The following is a 16,985-nucleotide window of genomic DNA, read 5'->3' on the forward strand; positions in this document are numbered from 1 at the left end:
CTGAGTTATAATTGGTCCTCACTAATAGTCATGAAAAATGGCACGATACTTTCCTACTCACTGTGTCTCATAGGAGGGCTGTGGGCAGTTCAGAAACCGTCTTCCAGTGACATCATTAGGCAGATTTTTTTTTAAAACAAGATATTTTTACAAAGATTTTTAGATTTTCATTATCGTGAGAACGATGGCTTCCATTTTCACATTGCAACTTTTCAGGACTAGAAAGCCTGCATTTTCGATTAGCTTGTATATTCCCCATCGATGATGTCACTGGAAGACGGTTTCTGAACTGCCCACAGCCCTCCTATGAGACACAGACCCAGTAGAATTTTTTTTTTTCATGATTATTAGTGAGGACCTATTATAATGAAGATAGGTTGAAAAGTGGTGAAGTGGTCCTTTAACTGGCACCATTTCTTTCCTACTCAGTCTGCGTCTCATATGAGGCCCGTGGGCAGTTCAGAACCCGTCCTCCAGTGACGTCATCGATGGGGAATCAAAGCTAATAGAAACTGCAGTTAATGTGCCATTGTTGTAGATCTACTGTACGCCAAAGGGTCCTTTTTTTAATGGTGGGTTATGATGGCTTGCGTTGTCATGCTACTCACATGAGCACTGGGTTGCTAATTCTTATGATGTAAACGATGTAAGTTAAACGTCCATCTTGATCGTTGCACGCATCATCCACTCACACGGTTTATGTTCCTTTTAGAATGCCTTCATCTCGCATTTCTTGTCCCAGATTTTGCGTCCCTGGTAAAATAAAGTAATGGTTTGTGGTAAGACTGTGTGCCGTGGCTCAGTGGTCCCTGTGTGCTCAGTGTGTTAGGACCTGGTATGGCTCAGTGGTCCCTGTGTGCTCAGTGTGTTCGGGCCTGGTATGGCTCAGTGGTCCCTGTGTGCTCAGTGTGTTAGGACCTGGTATGGCTCAGTGGTCCCTGTGTGCTCAGTGTGTTCGGGCCTGGTATGGCTCAGTGGTCCCTGTGTGCTCAGTGTGTTCGGGCCTGGTATGGCTCAGTGGTCCCTGTGTGCTCAGTGTGTTCGGGCCTGGTATGGCTCAGTGGTCCCTGTGTGCTCAGTGTGTTCGGGCCTGGTATGGCTCAGTGGTCCCTGTGTGCTCAGTGTGTTCGGGCCTGGTATGGCTCAGTGGTCCCTGTGTGCTCAGTGTGTTCGGGCCTGGTATGGCTCAGTGGTCCCTGTGTGCTCAGTGTGTTCGGGCCTGGTATGGCTCAGTGGTCCCTGTGTGCTCAGTGTGTTCGGGCCTGGTATGGCTCAGTGGTCCCTGTGTGCTCAGTGTGTTCGGGCCTGGCCCGTGGCTCAGTGGTCCCTGTGTGCTCAGTGTGTTCGGGCCTGGTATGGCTCAGTGGTCCCTGTGTGCTCAGTGTGTTCGGGCCTGGCCCGTGGCTCAGAGCGGTCCAGGCACCTTCAATTCAATTCAATTTTATTAAAGTGTCAAATCACAACAAGTTGTCTCAAGACACTTTACAACCAACAAAGATCCACCCAGAGCAAGCAATATTGCGACAATGGTAACGAAAAACTCCCCTTCAGGCAGAACCCGACTCTAGGGTGGGCGGCCATCTGCTAAAAACACTGTTTTTAGATACCTTGGCTGGTAACCCAATCTGGCAGTGTGCCGCGGGTTCGACTCCCGACGGCCTTCACTGCATGTCTTCCCCCCCCCCCCATCTCTCTCCCCATTTCCTGTCAGCCTACTGTCTGGCCCTCCATAAAATATATAAAATAAAGGCTAAAGACACAAAAAGAAAGACTGTGTCCTCGGTAAGCGAAAGTAAAATATCTGATCCGTAAGTAAGTAACATCCGGTTCTGTTTTTTGGAGGGTGTCCCGTGGATCCTTCAAAATAAGGGTTGCACGTGTAACCCAGGTCCAGAATATAGCTTAAAATGGACTAAAGCACCCTTTTACAATAAATATATAAATGCAATGGATTAAAATGGGCGCCTAACTCATCCTTCAATATGAATAAATAAATAACCGTTAAAAAGTCCTCAACAAGTGACAATTAATTAATTCAGTCATATCCCCTCCTCACTACACTGAAATGTACACAGAAAAACCCCTCAGATCAGTTCATCCTTATTTAGATGAGAGACATTGCCCAAAAAACTGGTCTGAACGAGTGTCAATTGAGCCTGTTGCCTGTGTGCATAGAATGGTACATAGAATTTGATCTATTGAAGATTCTGACCTTCAAATGTACATCATTTTTGTTTTGATTGTATTGCTGTATTGTTGTATTGCTCTTTCTGCTTTGGCAATGTAAAACGTAATGTTTTCTCATGCCAATAAAGCCCATTGAATTGAATTGTGTGCAGGGACAGCAGGTGAAAGAAATGAGTCCTAATCAGTGAGAGAGAGACAGAGAGAGAGAGAGAGAGAGTGCAGACAGTGAAAAGCTAAACTTCTGTTTTAAGAAAACATAGAATAATAATGTCAGTTGTGTGGAACAAAACACAGTATTAATGACATTAGGTTGTTGTGAGGACTGAGGAGCAACATTGAGTCATCTAAAGCAGCTACTGATGTGCTGATTTCATCTGCAAACCCTGGTGAGTGATAATAAACAGTGTTTGATGCATTAGCTGCTAGGTGGCTAGTGAACCTAACCTAGGTTAGCTTCAACTGCTGTCCCTGCACACAGGCAACAGGCTCAATTGACAGCAGGTGAAACGAGCCCTAATCAATATGAGAGAGAGAGAGAGAGAGAGAGAGAGAGCAGACAGAGTGAAAAGCTAAACTTCTGTTTTAAGAAAATATAGAATAATAATAATCAGTTGTGTGGAACAAAACACAGCATTAATGACATTGGGTTGTTGTGAGGACTGAGGAGCAACTTTGAGTCATCTAAAGCAGCTACTGATGTGCTGATTTCATTTGCAAACCCTGGTGAGTGATAACTAACAGTGTTTGATGCGTTAGCTGCTAGGGTGGCTAACATGAGGGAAGCCCCAGCACTACTGCTGGTGACTAGTTAGTTTGTTTGTTTTCAATGAAGAATTAAGTAATTAATACAACTGTAATTTTGTAAAGTTTGTTTGGTGTTCAGCTAAACACGTTTTTACACTAAAGTGTATTATTGCGAACGCAGTGAGCACTTACTATGAGACCTAGCAGATCATGTCTGTCTGTCTGTGTGTCTGTGTGTGTGTGTCCCCTTTGATATGAAGCTGAGTGATTTGTTTGTGATTGATGCAACACACTCCATATTTGGACGTATAGCTGCTTTGGGGACTCCTTATATTGGTATGGCTAAGTTAAAAACTTAACTTAAAAATAACTTAACTTAAAAAAATAATAACTTAAAAATAAATATTTGCGCGTCTTACTGGTAATTTATTTTGGTAAAAATAATGTGTACTCGGTGTCATTCATTTTTATTTGTAGTGTCTCACTCACAATTGCTGGACCCTGCAGTTACTAACTTTGAGTGTTAAAGCCTATTCATACTAGTCTGGATTTTCGGTGGTGAGGTGACCACCGCTCCGGTGGTGAGCTGACCACCGGAGCTGAAATAACGTTGAGCGGTGGTGAGTAAAAACAGAGAGAAGGGCTGGAGCGGTGGCGGTGGTTTGCTCTTCACCACGGCTCAGTGACGTCATGTTGTAGTTCGGTGGTCACCCTCAGTGACGTCATGTTGTAGTTGCGATGGTCACCTCAGTGACGTCATGTTGTAGTTCGGTGGTCACCCTCAGTGACGTCATGTTGTAGTTCGGTGGTCACCCTCAGTGACGTCATGTTGTAGTTCGGTGGTCACCCTCAGTGACGTCATGTTGTAGTTCGGTGGTCACCCTCAGTGACGTCATGTTGTAGCTCGGTGGTCACCTCAGTGACGTCATGTTGTAGTTCGATGGTCACCTCAGTGACAACATGTTGTAGTTCGGTGGTCACCTCAGTGACGTCATGTTGTAGTTCGGTGGTCACCTCAGTGACGTCATGTTGTAGTTCGATGGTCACCTCAGTGACAACATGTTGTAGTTCGGTGGTCACCTCAGTGACGTCATGTTGTAGTTCGGTGGTCACCCTCAGTGACGTCATGTTGTAGTTGCGGTGGTCACCTCAGTGACGTCATGTTGTAGTTCGGTGGTCACCTCAGTGACGTCATGTTGTAGTTCGGTGGTCACCCTCAGTGACGTCATGTTGTAGTTCGGTGGTCACCTCAGTGACGTTATGTTGTAGTTCAGTAGTCACCTCAGTGACGTTATGTTGTAGTTCGGTGGTCACCTCACCACCGTAAATCCAGACTATGTATGAGCCTTAAGGAATACAACCACCATCGGTGAGAGGAAGATTTATTTGATTTGGTTTTGTTTGGACTACTGTTGAATTGAATTGTAATTGTTACACACGTTACACAAAATGCTGGCAGTATACGGGCGAATTAATGAAAGAATGAATGCTGCGTCACACGGCACGGTGCCATGCTACACTCACCTTCTTTTAGTCTGAAAAAGAGTCATTAGTTGCGCACGGGTGTCGCACCACTATACTTCTAAATGAGGCTTAACCCATTCTGACCTGAGATCAGATTCTATAAATGTTATTCTACATCCTGACAGTTTTCATTCTGACCCGAGATCAAATTCTATAAATGTCTTCTACATCCTGACAGTTTTCTTGAAAAAGCTATGTTTCTATGTCAGTCGTCCTTCGATTTTATCAAAAATAGCAGACCTACAAGCTCATAGCGCGCCACTCGGTGGCGCGCTACGAGCTTGTAGGTCTGCTATTTTTCAATAGCTAAATCATAACATAACGCTATAACACCAAAATGGGGTTCCCGCCGCCCAGAATGGCTTAAACGCCATGCTAACATGCACACGTGCACACCTCCCGTAGTCAAATAGCTGCTCTGAACGTCTCGCACACTCGCACACCACCTCCGAGAGGTAATTGAAATGTTAGCACTGCATGCACTGAGCCAACGTTTAAAACAAAAAATAGAAAAGATATAATTAGCGTAGCGCTGACGCCATAGCGCTATACATGCAGAGGCGTGTGTGTGTGTGTGGCTGGGTGGTTGCAGGGTGTTATTGAAACTACATTCTATAACCTAATTAGCTCTGTGATATCATGCAGTTAAATAATTAGCTCAAACTACTAATTGGCCCAATAGTATTATCACTATACGCTATACTTTTAAAGGAATAAATAACAGGGATGATTCTGTCTTTACAAATTAAACACTTAAGCCCTATTACGAACAATGGCATATCTACAAGCTTATACTAGATATTTTTGCTAATTTGCACGCGTGCTGACCGAACTTAAAGGAGAATTCAATGTTAGAATTAAGGCGTTCTTACCTTTCTTTGTAGTTGTTACGTCCCCAGCAAAGAGGTCCAGGTGTTGTTGTGCAAAAAGTCCTCATTGGCTATTTCCCCTACCAATTCAATTCAAAGGGCTTTATTGGCATGAGAAAACATACGTTTACATTGCCAAAGCATAAAGAGCAATACAGCAATGCAATCAAAACAAAAATGATGTACATTTGAAGGTCAGAATCTTCAATAGATCAAATTATATGTACCAAGGTCACTCGACGCAGGTATAGTGCAGGAATATACACAATGATTAGTCTTTAGGGTGGTTGTGTTCCATTTGATATCCTTCTCCTATCACAGCAGCACACAAATCTTGCTGCTGTGTTTGCACATTGTTGTACAGATTTGGGAGTTTTTTTGTCAAAAAAGCGATGGAAATACAATACAAGCGGCCAAAATGAGTTTTCTTCGACGGGTGGCTGGCATCTCCCTTAGAGATAGGGTGAGAAGTTCAGTCACACGAGAGAGACTGGGAGTAGAACCGCTGCTCCTTCGCCTGGAAAGGAGCCAGCTGAGGTGGTGGTGCGGGCAACAAAGGTTTTAGAAACACAGCTGAAACATGAAGTGGAGGCTGTTGAAATCCCGCTAAATTTCCTTCTTCCCATTTGCACCGCCGCGTTGAACTAGAGGTGAAGCAGAGAACTTACAGTAATACAAGTAAACACACACACACACAGGCACACACACACACACACACACACAGGCACACACACACACACACACACAGGCACACACACACACACACACACACACACACACACACACACACACTGTGTACTGTTTGATATGTGGCCCGAGGCAAACCACTCCTCCCTAATGAGTCTCCTGCCCTCGCTCGGAGAAGCCAACCTTGATGCAGGATATGACCTGCTTACACACACACACACACACACACACACACACACACACACACACACACACACACACACACACACACACAGCTGCTGCTGGGGAAATGTCTGTTGGCTGGTCGAAGCATGTGGATGTTTCTGAATGTGTATTTATAATAGGAGGTTTAGCGTGTGTGTGACTGTGTGTGTGTGACTGTGTGTGTGTGACTGTGTGTGTGTGTGTGTGTGTGTGACTGTGTGTGTGTGTGTGTGTGTGTGTGTGTGTGTGTGTGTGTGTGTGTGTGTGTGTGTGTGTGTGTGTGTGTTCTCTCTCATGTTATGCCTGACATCCAGTTGACTCCTACAGATAATTGAACGGTTGTTGTATTCAGTGATGGAAAGGAAAGTAACTAAGTGCATTTACTCAAGTACCGTACAATTTTCATTTAGCTTTTTTACTTCACTGGAGTATTTTCAATTCTCTCAAACATCTCGGAGGCACTGTGATTATTTTTAAACTCGTGCATTTTAGATATTTGCAAACGTGTGAAACGGCCCATCCAGCAAATTGAGAGTACTTTTTACTGTTGGTCCTTTTTGCATAATAATTTCACTTTTGTGCTTTTACTCAAGCACACGTTTTAATAACAGACTTTCTCTTTCCTTTTATTTCTTATTTGAGTGCTTTTTTTCTCCACCTTTGGTTGTATGCATTAGTGCAGTATTTCCAGCCAGTCAGTCAGCCGGCCAGCCAGCCAGTCAGCCAGTATTTCCAGCCAGCCAGTCAGCCAGTATTTCCAGCCAGTCAGTCAGCCAGCCAGTCAGTCAGCCAGCCAGTCAGCCAGCCAGCCAGCCAGCCAGTCAGTCAGTCAATTAAATCACCAGTTCTGCAACACCTACTCCTTTTCCTTTACAGCATAGAAAGAAAGTAAGTAGTAAGTAGCCTTGCCGAGCCATGAGGAGCCTATCTCTGTTTCTGTAGCGTGAGGCAGCTTGATGTACAAGTACACCCCCTGGACATGACGCTAGTATGTCGCAGGGACTTATACCCCCAATCCAACCCTTGATGCTGAGTGTCAAGCAGGGAGGCACTGGGTCCCATTTGTACAGTCTTTGGTATGACCCCGGCCGGGGATTGAACCCCGACCTCCCAGTCTCAGGGCGGACACTCTGACCACAACAAGGCCACTGAGCTGGAAGAATAGAAAGAAAGCATAAGGATTGTTCCCCGATCCCCAAGACACGGTGGTTATTAGTGTACTGAACCTAGTGTTTTCAGTATATTAGGTGCATCATACTGAACCTAGTGTTTTCAGTATATTAGGTGCATCATACTGAACCTAGTGTTTTCAGTATATTAGGTGCATTCTGAAGCTCTGCTGTCAGTCCATCGTCTCCCTCTTGGGGTTTTTCGCCGTGTGATGCTGCTGTTCACGCTGAGATGATGTTCACGCCGGTGCTAGCCTTGACCTTTCGTGGTTGCGTCGGGCTTCCTTTTTTTAATTGCGCCACTTGATGGGAATCGAATGCGGGGCTTGACCTTTTAATTTTCCCGGCGTGCTGACATTTGGCTCGGGTCATGTGGGTGGATTAACCCCTTCTGGGCGGGAACCCCCTTTTGGTGTTATAGCATTATGCTATGCTTTAGCTATTGACAAATAGCAGATCTACAAGCTCATAGCGTGCCACTGAGTGGCGCGCTACGAGCTTGTAGGTCTGGCTATACGGAACGACTGACATAGTAAACATAGCTTTTTTTTTAAACTGTCAGGATGTAGAAGACATTTTTAGAATCTGATCTCAGGTCAGAATGAAAACTGTCAGGATGTAGAAGACTTTCATAGAATCTGATCTCATGTCAGAATGGTAAACTGTCAGGATGTAGGAGACATTCATAGGATCTGATCTCAGGTCAGAATGTGTTAAAAGGGCGATACAGTGGTATGGATGTAACGCTGATTGCACGCCTCGTGTTCGCCCAGCAGGGCTGAAGGTGCAACGCTTCAACCTATTGATTATTTACCTGGCAATTATTATATCATTTAGCTTTTTTTTACCCTATTAATCGAATAATTGAAAAGTTAATTACTGTATATTATACAGCTCCTTCTAAAATAAAGAAAAGTGTATTGTGCACATTTTTCTTCCGTAATATGATTAGAAAAGTGAAACTTTCATACATTCTTGATTCAGTATTTTATCTTGACTCCAGTGTGAAGTTGTAAATGGTAAATGGTGCATTTATATAGCAGCCTTTATCCAAGGTGCTTTACAGAGATGGTGCATTACATTCACCCATTCACACACACATTCACACACCGATTGCGGCGGAAACCATGCAAGGTACCAACCAGCACACCGGGAGCAATTTGGGGTTCAGTGTCTTGCTCAAGGACACTTCGACACTAACTCTGTGGGAGCCCACAGGGTTCGAACTGGCAACCTTGCGGTTACCATCCAGCCACTCTACCGCTGAACCACCGCCGCTGTCATTGTCGGTGATGATTTGGTGTGCCGTGTCATCAGCTGGTGTTTGTCCCCACTGTGTTGTATCAAGTCCAGAGTTGTCTCTGTGTTTTGTTCCATCATGTATGGAAACTTAGAGCTCACATACTGTACTCTCCTGTTGTTCCACTGTCCACTGACCTGTGTGTGTGTGTGTGTGTTTACTGTAGATCTGGGCCAACTACGAGGAGAAGCCAGTGGAGGGGACGGTACACATCCCAGAGGACAAGGAGCGAGTGGCAAACTACAAATCCGTCTACGTCACCGAGATCACAGACATGCTGCACATCTACGCCCAGGACGTAGAGACAGGTACCGTACCATGTTTGTGTCTATGGGGGGACAGACAGGTACCATGGACTCTGTGTGTTCTATGGGGGGACAGACAGGTTCTATGGACTCTGTGTGTTTATGGGGGAAACAGACGGGTACTATGGACTCTGTGTGTGTCTATGGGTACAGAGACAGGTACCATGGACTCTGTGTGTTCTATGGGGGGACAGACAGGTTCTATGGACTCTGTGTGTGTCTATGGGGGGACAGACGGGTACCATGGACTCTGTGTGTGTCTATGGGGAGGACAATAGCATGTGGTACGAGTGTCGTCTAGCCCAGTGGTCCCCAAACGTTTTATACTTGATTGTAAAGGCGCAGTGAAATGAAAAATATGATTTTCACACTTTTAGACCACATACAGTACGTGGTCATCATGGATGCCAAAAAAGTGGGCAAATTCTCATATATATTGGCGGACAATATCATGAAACCATATATAGATTGATTTATTTAGTTTGTTAAAACATAAATTAAAAAAATGGCTGACTAGTAAGTGACTCAGCTAGTGCTAATACATTTAATAATGGCTGTGTTTGACGTAGGTGTGCCCAGACAGAGCCATTGGTGTGAGCCGTTGGTGTGTGAGAGCCGTTGACGCACAGCTAATTCATAACAGACCCGTTATTCATTTGATTAGCTGCAGCTGTGTACTGCTTTGCAGACTTACAGTATGCACAGTGCACTGTAAGGTCAGACCTATAGGCAGCCCACCATGGTTTCAACCTGCCCTGGAAAACAAGCAGAGACCTCTTATATCCATAATTATTCTAAACGTAGTTATTGCCTTATTACTTCATAATAAGTTCATACTACAGCGTTCACTCAGAATCATCAAAAGTTTGCAGATATCCTGGACCATATCTATAGTCTGACAAGATATCGTGGGCGGCTGTGGCTCAGGAGGTAGAGCAGGTCGTCCAATGATCCGTGGGTCGGTGCGGTTCGAATCCCGGCTCCTCCTCCTCCTGTCCCACATGTGGAAGTGTCCTTGAGCAAAGGCACTGAACCCTACGTTGCCTCCAGTGAGTCGGTCGCTGTGTGCTCGCCACCGTCGTTGTGTGAATGTGGGGGAAGTGAGGACGCTGGCGTCGACTGTTCGCCGCTTCACCTCCCAATGTATGAATGAATGGACCGTTTGTAAGGCGCTTTGAGCACTTGGAAAAGCGCTATAAAAATGCAATTCATTATTATATTGACGTTATGTCCCAGTACAGCCCCAGGTGTTTGCGTGTGTACAGGAGTGTGTGTGTGTCAGTGGCCTTTTGGTTTGTTTACGTCCCCTTCTCACAGGTAAACACAAACAGATGTGTACAGTTCTGCTGTTGTTGTTATTGTACAATGTACTGTACTGTATGCAAACTGCACAGAATAGAAGGTTTATTATTACAGAGGAGAGAGAGTCTTTGTTATGTTGGATAAAATACTATAATGGCTATGATAAAAAGCCACCAGCTCAGTGGCCTTGTGGTTAGAGTGTTCGCCCTGAGACTGGGATGTCTCTAAAAATGGGACCCAGTGCCTCCCTGCTTGACACTCAGCATCAAGGGTTGGATTAGGGGGTTAAGTCCCTGTGACATACTAGCGTCATGTCCAGGGGGTGTACTTGTACATCAAGCTGCCTCACGCTACAGAAACAGGAGATAGGATCATGCCCCTCTGGGCCCCATGGCTTGGCAAGGCTACTTTACTTATGATAAAAATATAAAAAAGAGGGAGGGGGGGAGTGTGGATAAAAATGTATGTTAAGTGAAGGCTGCCAGCTGTATTCAATTAAATCTACGGGAATGATTCCAAAAGGGCAGCGCCCGGACTCTAATGCAGAATGATCAAATGACAGAGAGGCCACGGTGCTACCGGCTATGGGACAGAGAGGGCACGGTGCTATACCGGCTATGGGACAGAGAGGGCACGGTGCTACGGGCTATGGGACAGAGAGGGCACAGTGCTATACCGGCTATGGGACAGAGAGGGCACAGTGCAACCTTTTTGGCTGCACATGAAAGACGCCAGAAGCATTTTGACCCCCATGTCAGTCAAATGAAAAAAAAAACATCTGAAAACATTAAAGAGATGTTTTAATGTTGACATCGACAACACAGTGGCTTGACCTCTTGTTTTATAGGAGCCGCGTGCATTTTCTTGTTTTGACATTTTGACATGACATTTGTTTGCCATGTGATCAATCAATGTGTCGTGTTCCGTCTTGGATCAGTGGACCTAACACTTGGTACACTTCCATGTATTTATCAGCATCGCAAAATGAAAACCAAATGTTCTCGTTTTTAACCCATTGAGACATGAGGCTATAATTCTGCAAAATGCCTTCTTTAAATCAGTAGTTCTCAAACGTTATTGCGCCCACAACTATGTTTTGGCCGCGGACTGTCTATTTGTTTATATACTTGGGCAATATTACACGAGAGGGTGTTGTTTAACGTGATTATTGCCACGACAGTGATGCGGTCAGGAACGAGACGAAGTCGAGTTCCGCAAGCATCAGTAAAAAGAAAATCGCTGAAAAAAATAATAATTTAATGACAGATGTAGACACTACGACCACAAAAGTCCCAAGAAACTATAGCTATAGCCTAGCCACCGAGTTTGCTAGCGCTCTGGGAAAACCGAGCCGCTGAATTCTTTGTTTTGATTAGGTGGTGAACGGTGCTGGTTTAACCCACGGCTAGAAGGCTGTTTCAACCAATCAGATTGCTTCCTCGAAACGACCTGTTGTAGAATTATTTGTCATTTGTTTGTCTATTTCAAATAGCAGGTGTACAAGAAGAGCTTGTATTTGTACAGTATGTGTGCTACAGTATTATTGAATAGCCGACACTAACATTCTCCCAGTTTAAAATGTTCGATTCTCATTCAAATCGTAGTGTTTTGCTAGTCATTTCTGAGAGGCCTCACTTCCCCAGAGGGCCCACCGGTCGGGGCCCGGCCCCTAGGTTGGGGGATCGTGGATTTTATTCATTTTTTTCCTTCTCTGGTGTTCTTGTTTTACATCCTATTGTGCAGTAACACCCTCACGCTAAGGCGCTCCGGCACAAAGAGGTACAGAGGCTGCTGGAAACGTCTCCTTTTCTCTTCTCTCTACAACACCAGGCTGACTTTATGAATGTCAATTATCCCATTCTGGGCGGGAGGGAACCCCTTTTGGTGTTATAGCATTATGCTATGCTTTATTTAGCTATTGAAAAATAGCAGATCTACAAGCTCATAGCGCGCCACCGAGTGGCACGCTACGAGCTTGTAGGTCTGCTTGTAGGACTGCTTGTAGGACTGACCTAAACACAGCTTTTTCAGAAAACTGTCAGGATGTAGAAGAACATTTTTTTTTAAATCTGATCTCAGGTCAGAATGCGTTATCTCGGCGGTGCAGACAGACTACCCTACCCCTGTACCCTGCGCCCCCCACCACCACTACCCCCCCCCCCCCCCCACCCCGCCAACGAGAACAATGTTCCGCTCGTTTTTACTAGTGAATGACAGGAATAAATCAATGTCGTCCCAGCCTGTCACTGACAAGTTCTCACCTCGAAAAACCAACAATTCCAGCTGTCTTTGCATGGCTGCTGCTCCTCCTCCCCCCCCCCCCCCCCCCTCCCACCCCTCCCACCCGTGTGCACGTACGTGCACTGTCGGGCAGAAAACCTTGTATCTCATTCAATGAATGAAAAATTGTGCTTTATTTTGTGTGTGGGAGAAAAATTATTAAATTATTTCTATTGAAAGTTTCTCCCACACACAAAATAAAGCACAGTTTTTCATTCATTGCATGAATGTGTCACGCACAACGCAATAGTGAATGAAATAAGCAGATCTCTACAAGGTCACAGCAACATTTTTTTGAATAGCCAACGCAAAAAAAACTAAATCTAAAATGACACTGATATGCTTTATTCCCTGGTGTTATTGAACGCAGAGGAAGTAGGGCCTTATAAGACGAGGTTTCCTGAGCCAGGTGGCCCCACATGTTTTACCCGTTCTGACCTGAGATCAGATTCTAAGACGGTTCCCGAGCCAGGTGGCCACACATGTTTAACCCGTTCTGACCTGAGATCAGATTCTAAGACTGTTCCCGAGCCAGGTGGCCCCACATGTTTAACCCATTCTGACCTGAGATCAGATTCTAAGACGGTTCCCGAGCCAGGTGGCCACACATGTTTTACCCGTTCTGACCTGAGATCAGATTCTAAGACGGTTCCCGAGCCAGGTGGCCCCCACATGTTTAACCCATTCTGACCTGAGATCAGATTCTAAGACGGTTCCCGAGCCAGGTGGCCCCACATGTTTAACCCATTCTGACCTGAGATCAGATTTAAAAAAAAATGTCTTCTACATCCTGACAGTTTTCTGAAAAAGCTATGTTTCTATGTCAGTCGTTCTAAGATTTTTCAAAAATAGCAGACCTACAAGCTCGTAGCGCGCCACTCGGTGGCGCCCTATGAGCTTGTAGATCTGCTATTTTTCAATAGCTAAAGCATGACATAATGACAGTTTTCTGAAAAAGCTACGTTTCTGTGTCAGTCGTTCGTTCTTCGATTTTTTTAAATAATAAACATTACACGAAGCCACAGATGCTCAATAATAAATAATAAACAGCCCAGATGCTCAACACTGTTATCGCTTTTAGATTATATACTAAACCATTCTCGCCGCTGAGTGCTATATTTCATTTTTTCTTTATTATCTTGTAAATCATCACCCTACTTGATTATATACTAACTACAGCACCATGCAAAATCAAAAGAAGATAAAAATAATATCTGGGACTTATATAGCGCTTTTCTAGTACCCAAAGACGCTTTACATTATGTGGGGGCCAGGGGGGAGAACATGAGGAAATGACAACTTTATTAGAAAAACAAGGAAAACTCTTTAATTCTAGGGATGCCCACATAATGTAAAGCGTCTTTGGGTATTAGAAAAGCGCTATATAAGTCCCAGATATTATTTTAAAGGGAAATGATTGGCCGAAACCGAATACCGAATATAGGAAACAGTTGGCCGAAAACCGAAGACCGAATATGATTAATATTATATATCTTTTTTCCTACCATTTCTGTCATGGCCGTACCTTAAAGCTACCTGATTTATGGCAAAATAAATGGTTATGGCAAAACTTAACTTAAAGAATAATCACTGTTATGGGTCCAGAAAACATTTATTCAGCTCTTTTGAATGCATTAATTGCATACACTATTCGGTGATATATTTTATGCCTATTTGGGCCGAAACCGAATAGGCCGAAAATGCATTTTTAGCCATTTTCTGCCGAATATTTTCTGCGGCCGAATATTCGGTGCATCACTAAAAATAAGAGTAAAAACTAATAAGAACAGAACATGTGTAACAGGTTATAAAAACACATCAGCTCGGGTTCTGAACCGGTGGGTTTTCAGTGCGGTTCTGAAGGTGTGGGGACTGGGAGATGATCCATGCACTCCAAACAGGTTTAGTTTTGAGCTTATTGACCATCTGCTATTTTTATTTTTAAATTGAATCCTGAAAAGCAACATATTTTAGACATAATGACGTTTCCACCCGACAGAGACGACATATTATGCAGGGTGGGAAAAAAACATGGCTGCCTATACGAGATGATTGATTGAGTGCTTGTTTAACCCGTTCTGACCTGAGATCAGATTCTAAAAATGTTCTTCTACATCCTGACAGTTTTCTGAAAAAGCCATGTTTCTATGTCAGTCGTTCGTTCTTCGATTTTTCAAAAATAGCAGACCTACAAGCTCATAGCGCGCCACTTGGTGGCGCGCTATGAGCTTGTAGATCTGCTTTTTTTCAATAGCTAAAGCATAACATAATGCTAACAGCAAAAGGGGTTCCCGTTCAGAATGGATTAATCAAATACGTGTTTCGACCTCCCGGTGCAAAGTCCACTCTGGCATCACCCATGAAATTGAATTTACTACTGGCCTCTTTTTTATTTATTTGCCTTAATGACATAATTAATTAATGTTGGCCCTCGCGTCCTGCTTACCACCAGTCTGAGGCTGGGAATTAGCCAGCAGTGTGACAATCTAATCACTTTCCAAGCGTCGCAAAGCATTTGACCCTTGCTCACTCCCTGTGGAGAAACGGGCATATATGCAGTGTACACACACACACACACACACACACACACACACACACACACACACACACACACACACACACACACACACACACACACACACACACACACACACAGACACACACACACAGACACACAGAGAGAGAGTGGGGAATTGAAAAATAGTCCGACTTGAGAGTATGTATGAGACCCGGGTACTCGGGGAAGGGGAAAGCTAAAGCATCTTCTACCGTGGATGTGACGGTACAGTACACACTACAGTACCTTAGTCACAGCCTAAGGGCTTCCATATTGTTTGTCCCCACAAGTATACCACTTCTGAACAAAGCCATGAGGCCCCACATCTCCGTTCGTTGCATAACATGTAATGCAAGGTGATGATGACTGGTAGCTTTTTCTGTCTTTTTTAATACAGTACAGTAAATACGTATACTGTGTGCATGCACACGCACCCCCGCCTCCATTATTCCAGGAGGCCTTTAGGTGAAGGCAGAGTCGCAGCGGAAGCAATCTTCTCCCCAACAATCTGTTAGATCGAAATCTGCAGCCCTCAGCTCCTCTCCTCTCCTCTCCTCTCCTCTCCTCTCCTCTCCTCTCCTCTCCTCTCCTCTCCTCTCCTCTCCTCTCCTCTCCTCTCCTCTCCTCTCCTCTCCTCTCCTCTCCTCTCCTCTCCTCTCCTCTCCTCTGTATACCTCTTAGAGTATATATGAATAGAGAAGGCACCCAGAGGAAACCCTGAGGCGAAATGGACATAGTGGCCGAATGTGTCATTGCAGCTCGAGCCAGCGCTGGTCCGTTGACTATCATTGTGTACGTTCATGTGATTGAGGCCATGACACGTGAACGAATGTTTCATACGTGCAGAACGCGCACAAACGGCACAATGATAGTCAACGGCAGCACGTTCATGTGTTTGGGGGAAAATCCTTCCCAGAATGCTCTCTGTTCCTACCAGGAAGGAGGAGTGAAATCGCCTCATGCGCTTTTGAGCAACTTAATGCAAGTGGATGGGAGGAGAACTCGGATGTCTTCTCTATTCATATACTGTATACTCTAAGGTATACCTCCCCTCCCCTCCTCTCCCCTCCATTCTAAATGCATTACTCCCCTCCTCTCCTCTCCTCTACTCTGAGGATGCATGGAGTGATGTAACGAGGACGTGGTGCCACTTTGTATCGCCCGTCAAACGTCGCCCGTCACCGCCTGGGCGACCACGTGTTCCCCGTGTGCCACATGCCGGCTCCCCCTATGGGATTAACCCCTTCTGGGCTATGGGATTAATGCGGTATAAACCCGCCGCTTTACAAGAACACGTGAAGGACGCGGTGGGAGCGTTTGGTTTTGTTATGTTTGTCGATGCACGCGAGAGAGACGGGATGAAACGGTCGCTGTGTTTTTGTTTACCATACATTATTTCCCGAAGAATGTCCCCATTTAACCCATTCTGAGCGCGAACCCCTTTTTGGGTGTTTTAAACATTACGTTATAATTTAAGCGATTGGAAAAATAGCAGATCTACAAGCTCGTAGCGCGCCACCGAGTGGCGCGCTACGAGCTTGTAGATCTGCTAATAAAAAAAAAAAATCATGAACATGTGGTGCAAAGCTTTGAATATATACTCTTTCAGAGCGAACGTTTTTTAAATCAAATCTTTGCTTCTGGGAGGAGGTGGTCCCTGAAACAACATATTTTCAGATGGGGGGTCAGCGGCTAATTTCATATATTTTTGGGGGTCCTTGACATGAAATATTGAGAACCACTGATATAGAAACATTAGGTTTTTCAGAAAAAAATACATTTAAAAAATCGTCCGGCCTAAATGGGTTAAGTATCTTGTCGTGGAGAGAGAGAGCAGAGGGGACATCAAGGGACAAA

General features: G+C 44.7%; 1 protein-coding gene across 1 annotated transcript in view; it reads left to right on the plus strand.

Annotated features, from left to right (window-relative positions):
• LOC308311024 (staphylococcal nuclease domain-containing protein 1-like) overlaps positions 1-16,985 on the plus strand; it is a gene marked incomplete at its 5' end in the record, with an annotated part of 92,025 nt that overhangs the window by 13,258 nt on the left and 61,782 nt on the right. Inside the window, one exon of the mRNA XM_080757521.1 lies at positions 8,851-8,992. Coding sequence (XP_080613647.1) covers positions 8,851-8,992 — 142 coding nt within the window. The remainder of the gene's footprint in view (positions 1-8,850; positions 8,993-16,985) is intronic.

This window comes from Protomyctophum bolini (assembly GCF_963924005.1).
Source record: "Protomyctophum bolini genome assembly, chromosome: 23".
NCBI classification, from domain to species: domain Eukaryota; kingdom Metazoa; phylum Chordata; class Actinopteri; order Myctophiformes; family Myctophidae; genus Protomyctophum; species Protomyctophum bolini.